Source organism: Crocuta crocuta, unplaced genomic scaffold (assembly GCF_008692635.1).
Source record: "Crocuta crocuta isolate KB4526 unplaced genomic scaffold, BGI_CrCroc_1.0 scaffold36, whole genome shotgun sequence".
NCBI lineage: Eukaryota > Metazoa > Chordata > Mammalia > Carnivora > Hyaenidae > Crocuta > Crocuta crocuta.
In genome coordinates, this window is record NW_027532203.1 from 14,450,509 (window position 1) to 14,461,230 (window position 10,722).

General features: G+C 40.0%; 1 protein-coding gene across 1 annotated transcript in view; it reads left to right on the plus strand.

Moving 5' to 3' along the window:
- The window catches only part of MEX3C (mex-3 RNA binding family member C), a 33,621-nt gene extending 23,777 nt beyond the window's left edge, over positions 1–9,844 (plus strand). The window contains exon 5 of the mRNA XM_077777560.1: positions 6,811–9,844. Within this exon, the coding sequence (XP_077633686.1) occupies positions 6,811–8,036 (1,226 nt within the window). The 3' untranslated portion in view covers positions 8,037–9,844. The remainder of the gene's footprint in view (positions 1–6,810) is intronic.
- Positions 9,845–10,722: the final 878 nt, after the last annotated feature.

Genomic DNA, 10,722 nt, shown 5'->3' on the forward strand with positions numbered 1-10,722 from the left:
TACTACACCAGTATCTTAGTAGGATTCTTTTCCCTCAAAACAAAACTCTCGGGGAATTTTTGAATAAAGGTACATGCCAAAGTTGATCCAAAGTGAAAATATACACATATTGTAATTTTCATGTTCAACTTTCTCCAGTCACTTTAATTTAAGGTATATGTAGCTAGTTTATGAGATGAATGGAAAATACAGTGAATTTCTGGAAAACAAAGTATTCTGTCAAAAATCAGTAACACCTCACATAACAGTTGGCACTTCTTTCTTTAAAAACAAAACAAAAAACTGGGCGCCTGGGTGGCTCTGTTGGTTAAGCGTCTGACTCTCTTGGTTTCTGCTCAGGTTATGATCTCACGGTTTCTGAGATCAAGCCCCGCTTGGAGCCTGCTTGGGACTCTATCTCTCCCTCTCTCTCTGCCCCTCTCCCACTTGCATGCTCACAGGCCCTCAAGTGTGCGCGCGCGCGCTCTCTCTCTCTCTGAAATAAACATTAAAAAAGAAAAAAGATTCTTTGTCCCTCCAAGATAGATTTTAAACCTCCTTGCCTGACATTGATGTGTCCACCTGCCACTGTGTGTGGTAACTTTGTTAGCAGTAGAAATCTAAGGTAGGTAATAAGCAAAATTAAAGAACAGAAAAAGATTTCTGGATTGAGCCTCCATCTTCGATCTAGCTCCTAGAGGCTGCCTGCAGTGTGCTGCCAGGAGGTCTCCATAGGCCCTTCACAGTGGGATTGGGGTCTTGCCCTCAGGCCAGCCAGAGCACAGCACGTCTCCACTGCCCTTCATTAAACTTTTCTGTGATAACTACCACCCCATCCCACCTCCATTTTAGAAGAACATTTGGCATTGCAGCCCTTCTTACACATGTTTTACTGAAATATTTGGAACATGTTGAATTTTGTGTTGTTTTTAATGTCGACTGCAATCTATTAAACTAATCCTGCAACCCCTGGTTCGAGAAACACTGAAGATCCCATCAATATCAGTTCCTTTTCTTCCTGTTAACTCCTCTCCCAGCAATGAGAGACATCTCCCTCGGAGGTGCTGAGGCCTCTGGTGCGAAAGGTTCTCTCTACTCTGCAGAAGCAAGGCCGGACCTCCGGAGCAGGAGGGCCATGAATCTAGCTGCAGCTCAAGGGTACTAAGGCAAAACATAGACCCAGCCACAGTGATAAAGGGGAAATGAGTTCTTGTACCACAGCTAGATTGCCGACTTTTTTATTTGGGGAATTTACTTCCAAATCAAAGTAGAATTACGACTAGGAATGTTGGTGCTATCCTAGTTCTTAACGTCTACACATTCTGGTACAAAGCTTGCCATGTGTTGCTTTTTATCTGTAGCTGTAAGAAGACATTGGTTAGTCCTCACCTCTTAGAATGAAAAGGCCTTGTTGAGATTTGAGGTTATGAAATCATTTACCCTGCTGTTCATACAATTTAAAATAATGCCAGTACTAGGCAAAAGTCTAATGGATATGCTAAGTCTAGTAAAATGTTTCATTTCTTTATATTTTTAAAAACTTTTCTGATTTAATCATATTTCTTGGAAAAAACTAATGTGTTTGTATGGTTCAAAATTATTAAAATAATAAGAGTGTAGAGGAAAATTGGGGCGCCTGGGTGGCTTAGTCGGTTAAGCGTCCGACTTTCGCTTAGGTCATGATCTCGCGGTTCGTGGGTTCGAGCCCCGCGTCGGGCTCTGTGCTGACTGCCAGCTCGGAGCCTGGAGCCTGTTTCAGAGTCTGTGACTCCCTCTCTCTCTGACCTTCCCCTGCTCACGCTGTCTCTCTCTCTCTCTCCTAGAAATAAATAAAACATTTTTAAAAAAATTTAAAAAAAAAGTGTAAAGGAAAATTAAGTCTCCCTTTACCCTGTACCCCTAAGTGAACCAGTTTTATAATTGCATATTATTCCATTATATAGCTGTACTGGCCTCACACTAATACAATTAAGTATAGACCTGTGCAAGTATTTCTACACGATCAGTTCTAGAAGTGGGACTGGAGGGGCAGAAGGACCCATGCAGTTGTAATTTTGATAAATAATGCAAACTGCCCTTGGGCAGTTCATACTCTCAGCAACTAAATATAAAGGTCCTTTTCCCTATTGTTAGTGGCACTGTTTTTGATATTTGTTTTGATATTCGATAGTCTTATAGGTGGAAAAAGACCCCTCAGTTCACATGAAATTGGGAATTTTCATGTTCTATAGTCATGTGTAGATTTCCTTTTCTTTGAGCTGTTTCTTTTACTTATTTTTTAATTGGGTTTTGCTGTTCTGATATATAGGACAGGTTTATGTATGTGAGACAGAGAGAAAATAGCCATTTGTGGTATAAGTTGTAAATAATTAATTCTTTTGCCATGCAGCAAATTTTTAAGTGTTATTTATGTGTACTTTTATGGCTCCTGAGTTTTATGCCACTCTGAGATTATACATTCTTCTGTGATTTTTTAAATACCTTAGGCTTTTCAAATAGAAACTCAATCTAAAATACTCAAACCCTTTTGACCTCCTTCACCTATAAAATAATATAGCAAAAAAGTTTGTTTTTTCTTTAGTTTGCCCCCAACTTTGGAATATACATATATTTTAGAAGTCATGTGTTGGTTGTTTGAAACTCAGTATATATGTTTCTATAGACACCACATGTTTTGATGTTGTTGATTGATGAGGTTTCCTGTAGTTCGAATCTGAATCGAATCTGTTGTGTTAAAACTGTCTTACAAAAATTAGGAGAGAGAAGAAATACATTCTTCTATGTTTTTTGGCAGTGGTTTAGAGGGACTGAGCTTTGCTATCTTCCCATTACCTCCCCTGATCTGGAAGACTTAAGTGCACAGTCCTTTGGGGCAGGATAGGCCTGTCTGACTCCCCTATCTCAGAAGTGGTCCCTGCTCAAAATATTTGTCTTCAGTCCTCTCAGTGAGCCAGTTAAACACCTCTGTATTAGTACCAGCCATAGGACAGATGGCGTTCTGGTTCCGTTATGCATATTTTCTTCCTACTAAGAATTAAAAAGTATTCTAAAGTGTGACTGACAGTTGCTTATAGTCTCAAAAGTATTTATGGGGAGAAGTTTACTTAATTTCATTTTCTCGTGGTCAGTATTTATTAGTAAGGGTTGAGAGAAGCTAACTTCAGACTCTTTGGTTATTTCTCCCTTTGTCCTTAATAGAAATTGCCCAGTGTTTTTCTGCAGAATGAACAGGGCCCTCTTTGTTAGAAATGTGATTCCAACAGACTGCCTTCTTGTTAAGTTGTCACCCAGAGTATCCGAATAATAACAATAACTCTCCTGGATGTATAATGTTAGACAGCTCTCCATCGGTCACATGTTGGTCAATAGAAAGTGCTCTCGGTTCACAGCCCCAAGCAACACCTTCTGTGCTGGAAGAGGGAGTCTTCTGAAGATTCCTCTATATAAAAGTAGATATGGAAGTTTTATTGCTCTTAATCTTCTAATTCAGTTTCTATTGTAGAGCAAAAGCAATAGCATTGCCTTATAGTCAAAAGTAACACTATCAACATAATCTTCTTGTGTTCATTATAGATGTAAATTTACAGCAGCACTATTCATTCATTCGTTCGTTCAAGAGAGAGCACACACAAGCAGGGAAGAGGGGCAGAGGGAGAGAGAGAATCCTAAGCAGGCTCCCTGCCCAGCACAGAGCCCGATGCAGGGCTGGATCCCACAACCATGAGACCATGTCCTGAGCCAAAATGAAGAGTTAGACACTTAACTGACCAAGCCAACTAGGCGCCCCTACAGCAGCACTCTTTATAGTTAAAACTTTCAAGTTTTACAGTAGCAGAAATTCAACTCATTGAAGTGGTTTCCTGCTAGACCCCAAGCCCTCCCCATGGCCCTTCTTACCTCATCCAGGTACTGCACTAAATGCATTCCTTGCAGTTTTGCTTTTAACCACTCCCTGCCAAGTCTTCTCAAATGAATATCTTTGGATTAGTGTAAACCTGACTCTAAAAGTGTTTTCATGATAGGTACCTAGGATCCAACAGTGAGAAAAGCCATTTCTTTGTAATTTGTTGGAAGGGGGAAAAGGTGTGGGTTAAGATCCAAAAATCTAATGGTAGGTTAAATAAAGTTGTGTTGCATATGTTACAGTTGAAGTTAGCATAATCAGTTCCCTTCACCAAAGTTGCATTAGCAGTATAGGGCCAGAATATGAAAGTCTTGAAAAGCTCAGAAAAGGAAAAAAAAAAAAGCTTAAATGCAAAGCAATATGTCTAAAAAAGGCCCAGTGTTCTCATACAGGAATTGGATCTTTGTTTCAACACATGCTGCATGAGCGCCCCAAAGGTATATACTTCTAGTCAACCGCCCACTGGTTTGGGAATGCTTAGGGAGGTCACGCAAAGCAGTCCTGAGGGATAGGACCCTTTGTAGAGGAGGAGCCATCTAAACTAAAATTTGAAGGCCAGAAGGAATTAATAAGCAGAGGTGGGAGTAAAGAGGCAAGGACAAAGGAACATTCTAGTCATGGAAGCAAGGGAGCATGGGTAAGGAGTTTAATATAGTAAAAGCATACTGCAGAGTTACAGAAGGGAGGAAGGAGGAAAAGTAAGTGGTAAAGAGATCTAGAGAGAGGTAATCAGGTCCCAGGTAAAGAGGGGCCTTGTGTGTCATGTTGTTTGGACTTTATCCTTATGGTAAAAGGAGCCATTAAAGAAAGCACTTTATGCAAAGAAGTGATTATGTGATCTGTGCTTTACTTAGAAACCATCATTTGATTAAAATGAATATAAAGAATGGGTTGGAGTGAGGTGGGACTGGAGGTAAGGAGACTAGGGAGGAGGAGCTTTCACAGTTACACAGGTTAGAAATCATGTATATAAAGACTCAGTTTTTATACATTATGAATTTACTGGGGGCAAAAAATGGGAGGAAAGGCTTAGGAAAAAGACCACCCAAAGTGTGAGATGTGTCTTTAAGTGCCCCCGGCCTCGGGGTACCTGCCTCGGGGTACCTGGGTTGTTCAGTTGGTGACTCCTGATTTTGTCTCAGGTCATGATCCCAAGGGCTGAGCCTGCATTGGGCTCCACCCTGAGCATGGAGCCTGCTTGGGATTCTCTCTCCCTCTTTCTCTGCCCCTTTCACTCCTGTTTGTACTCTCGATTTAAAAAAAAAAAAAAAAACCACACACACACACACACACACACACACACAACACCTGGCCTCTTCATTTTGAGGAACCTAGGAATAACATGATATATTCATGAGAAATCTATTCTGACAAGCTTCATGTTAAGATCTTTGAAAACTATAACCTCAGAGTTTTATGGCTTATTTGCCATTTTAAGTTAGACTTTGAAGCCCTCTAATCTCATGTAGCTGGCTCGGGTAATAGGTGATTGCTCTAAAAAGTTGACTAAAGAATTAATGGATAGTTATGTATGTGCATCTCACATATTTTTACATTTAGGATTCGGGGCCAAAGCCTTTGAGAATGGGTCTGCAAGTCTAAGTAGTCTTAATAAAATCACATATAATGCCCATATTCCATACAATTTCCAATAATGTTTCTTTTGAATTTAGCAAGAACTTTACAGTGAGTACAGCGTCTTTCTGTGCTAGTTTTTTACCCGAGGCCTTTACAGTCATCTCACTCATGCATAATGAATACACCTTTTTCTTTAACACATATTTGAAATTTTCAAAAATAAATGTCTTGATTTTCATACAAGTACAGTGTCTTTTGTATTCATATTTCACTGGTTTGTGTCATAGTTAATTGAGTTAGTGCATGAGTATAACTAGAATAAACAATCATGGGGATACCTTACTTAGTAAGCCTCACATTCAACTGATGGCAGCAGATGTGAGTGACTTTTGGGCCATGAGCACTTTGCTCATCAGGTGAGTTTACAGAGGAAAGGATAATGTTAAAAGATGACAATTAAGTGGAAGGCTGTTAAAGAACTTGTATTTTATAGTATAGTTGTATGAAATTTGAGGTTCTGAGACTGACAAAAAGACTGTAGATTTTGAAGTTAGACTAGGTTTAACTGTTTTCCTGAGCTTCATTTTCCTTAGCAATAAAAGTGTAATAACTGAATTCTTAGGGTTCTTGTATAGCTTGAATGAGACCGTAGATAAGTCAGTGTCTTACATATGCATTAGTGGTTTTTTTCTTTTAAATTTTTTCAAATGTTTTATTTCTGAGAGAGAGTGAGTGAGCAGGGGAGGGTCAGAGAGAGGGAGACACAGAATCCAAAACAGGCTCCAGGCTCTGAGCTAGCTGTCAGTACAGAGCCCGACGCGGGGCTCGAACCCACGAACCATGAGATCATGACCTGAGCTGAAGTAGGACGCTTAACCGACTAAACCACCCAGGCGTCCCATTAGTGGTTTTTTCTTTGCCACCAACATCCTGCAAGCAAGCTATTTATTACTGTTCTGAACGTCAGACCTGCTTGTGGTCTAGTTTGTCTGTACAGAGGATTTCATGCATCATTTGCAGTGACTGATAACAAGAGAAAGGAAACAGTAAGCATGACTTCTAAGCTCTCCCGGTAGAGGCACCACCTCTTCCTAAGTGAAAGCCCAGGAGACAAGTTTACTGCAGGACGAGCGAGCATTTGTGCAGTTATTAGGAAAGCTTTCTCATCTAGTGATGGTTTTATGATAGAGAAAAACTAAACACAGCAACAGAACAACTACCCAGAAAGCAGACATTTCACTTGAACGGAGCTTTCCGTGATTTGTCTTTATCAATATTATCTGTGATTTGTCTTTATCAATATTACTGACATAAATGTTGATTCTTATGAAATATGTTCTTTCTAACAGGTTGTAAAATTAAAGCACTGAGAGCCAAGACAAACACGTATATCAAGACACCTGTTCGTGGTGAAGAGCCCATCTTTGTTGTCACCGGACGGAAAGAAGATGTCGCCATGGCCAAAAGAGAAATTCTCTCAGCTGCAGAGCACTTCTCCATGATTCGTGCATCTCGAAACAAAAATGGCCCTGCCCTGGGAGGGTTGTCATGCAGTCCAAATCTGCCCGGTCAAACCACCGTTCAAGTGAGGGTCCCCTATCGTGTGGTAGGATTGGTCGTTGGACCGAAAGGAGCAACTATTAAAAGAATTCAGCAGCAGACCCACACATACATAGTAACTCCAAGCAGAGATAAGGAGCCTGTCTTTGAAGTGACAGGGATGCCCGAAAATGTTGACCGAGCGCGAGAAGAAATAGAAATGCACATTGCCATGCGTACAGGAAACTATATTGAGCTCAACGAAGAGAATGATTTCCATTACAACGGTACGGATGTAAGCTTTGAGGGTGGCACTCTTGGCTCCGCGTGGCTCTCCTCCAATCCGGTTCCTCCTAGCCGCGCAAGAATGATCTCCAATTACCGAAACGATAGTTCCAGTTCTCTGGGAAGTGGCTCCACAGATTCCTACTTTGGAAGCAATAGGCTGGCTGACTTTAGTCCAACAAGCCCATTTAGCACAGGGAACTTTTGGTTTGGAGATACACTACCATCTGTAGGCTCAGAAGATCTTGCGGTTGATTCTCCGGCCTTTGACTCTTTACCAACATCTGCTCAAACTATCTGGACCCCATTTGAACCAGTTAACCCACTCTCTGGCTTCGGGAGTGATCCTTCTGGTAACATGAAGACTCAGCGTAGAGGAAGTCAGCCATCTACTCCTCGTCTGTCTCCTACGTTTCCCGAGAGCATTGAACACCCACTTGCTCGGAGGGTTAGGAGCGACCCACCTAGTACAGGCAACCATGTCGGCCTTCCAATATACATCCCTGCTTTTTCTAACGGTACCAATAGTTACTCTTCTTCCAACGGTGGCTCCACCTCTAGCTCACCTCCAGAATCGAGACGAAAGCACGACTGTGTGATTTGCTTTGAGAATGAAGTCATTGCTGCCCTAGTTCCATGTGGCCACAACCTCTTCTGCATGGAATGTGCCAACAAGATCTGCGAGAAGAGAACGCCGTCGTGTCCAGTCTGCCAGACCGCTGTTACTCAGGCAATCCAAATTCACTCCTAACTCTATATATGTACATAAATACTATATCTCTATATGGACTCGTAAAGGCATGGGTATAATGGTACCCCAGTAAACTTCCTAATGAATTCTTATGACTGTTATCAGGCTTTATTGGGATTAGGCTAAAGTTGTTAGTAAACTTATAAAAGGCTGCTATGGTAACACTACACCTAAGTGGTCTCTTGTCTATTAGTTTGGTTTGAATTATTAATACTGTCCTGTAGACCCAGAGACATAGCTCGTATAAGAATTGCTAAAACTGAAGTTCAGCTTGGCTGAGTGAAGATAATCATAGGTTGTGTGGCCTATGAGAAAAGTATGTACGTCTAGATTTCAAAACAGTGGGTCCCAAAGCCTAACCACATTAAGAGTTTATGGAGGGTACTTGGCATTACAGATGATTCAGACACTTCCAGTGCTGCCTTCTTTACACTGCCAGTTTTGACAAAACAGGTTCGTTTTTTATTTTACAACAACTTATGCCTAATTCTGCAGGATTGCAAGTAACTTTTTAATGCATTGTGATTACTTATTGGTAATAATAGGGCTGATGGCAGTTTTCTCGATCACTGGTTATAATTTGGGACAAAAACTGCTACATTGACCTTCATCTCGCCCAGAACGCTCACGGCTGGTATGATCATTGGATCAGGAATGCAATTGTGTCGATCGTGAATTCCTACCCATTGCCTCCCTCGGTGAATGTGGAAATGGCCCCTGGGTTTTCCCATTTCGGGAAGGGCTTTGGGATGCACCTACATTGGCTAATAATCGAGGATGCGAACATTCCATTCATTAGTCTGATCAAGCTGTTGATTAATTTTTAGACTATAGATCAAAATGTGAAACATTTTATGTTCAATCCATATTTGTCTTGCACATTATAAATATATTTTTATTTTTTAGTAATTTAGGGGAGGGGGAGGGAGAGAGGGATAATAATGCCCGTAGCATAATTTACAAAAGCAGCTGTGATGACCTTCAATCAGTTTACTTCATTTCAAAACTATTTCCAATCACAAGGAAAGATTTCTTTAAGATACACTTTTACATTTCACCTGTGGATGTCTGTAACTTCATCCTCAGTACGTTCCCAAATCTGTGCTGGCATTGAAAGGACAAAAACAATATACTGGTGGGTTTTTCTACTAATTATTTTTTGAAGCATTATTTTCCCAACACAAAAGAGCTTTTTTTCTCAATATAACAAAAATTGAAAATCCTATGTGTATTGAATAGTAAATAGACAAATTTTATTTTTTATTTCCACTTGAAGAGTTACATTTCGTATAAAAGTTTACAAATAACGGTTTTTATTTTGATTTTTTCAGTATAAAAATTGCCTTGATGGCATATTATGATGTAATGCTAACTGCTTGTAGGATAGTTAAATGTCAGTATTGAAACCTAATCTTTAGCTGCCGTCTTGTAGATATGAACGAATGTTCACCAAGCATGTATTTTGTATTTTGTTGCATCGTACACTGCAACTAATAAGCCAAGGAATCGACATATATTAGGTGCGTGTACTGTTTCTAAAAACCACAAACTAAGAATGATAAATTATCAATATAGTTTAGTATTTGCTAATTTTACTACACTCTTTTGTTATGTATATGTAGGGAAGTCATAGGGATTATAAATTCAATTTGAGTAAAGTTTAAAACCATATATTTTATGATAAAGGGCCTTTAACTTAAGATGGCCAAAGCACTGATATTATATATTTGCTGTAAAGAGAATTATAAGAGTTTTATTTTTCTGATATTAAAAGTTACTTAATAAAGACTTGTTTCCATTAACTTGAATGTATTCTCCTTGGTGTTTTTCATGCCATCATCATTAGTTTAGACTGGAAGATAGCCACTTACCAGAACTGAACACTCCTTTCACAGAATTTCCCCTCTCACACGCCAGCTACCTGTGTTCCTTCTTGTAGTGATTTTTGTCAGTGTGTTCTTAGTGTTAAATGTGTCACTTACGCTCCTATCCAAATTTAGCTTTTCTCTTAAGTGAGTGTTACGTTATAGTAAAATTAGAGATTTGGCTAGTTTTAGACTGGTTGCTTGTTTGTGTAGTTGACCACAATTACTATTAGACAAATAAAGTAGTAAATGACTTTATCCACTGATGTTAACTAAAATCCTGAATCTATTTAGAATCTACTCAGTTTCTATCCTTTGTTACAGGTTCTTTCTATCACTAAATCTAGAAAACCAGTTTCTTTCTAAATACAAAGGTCACATGTTTTTAACTTTCAGTTGCTCAGGACCATCTGAAAGGTTTGTGGTTAATAAAAATATCACTCCGTTTATGAGGCACTTCAATACTGAATAAATTGTTGCCGTTTGTTACGAAACAAAAGACATTTCTAAGATGTTTTAAAGAAACCAAAATTCTGTTCCTTCTTAGAGAGATTGCACAGCCGAGTCAGTCCTTCCCCGGTAGGTGTCGGACAGATCCTGAGGCTGTGCCAGGAGACTGGAGGACACACATTTGACACTGGGTAAGCTCACTGCCCTAGAATTGCTTTGCTGATTTTAAGAATAGCCTCCAGAAGTACAAAATTTTGGGGGTGTACCGTACCATATTCTGTCCCCCCAGGATTCACAGTTCTCCCTTCTGCCATTTCAGTTACCTGCGGTCAGCTGCTGTCCAGCCTGCAGACAGCCGGCCCTCTGCAGCC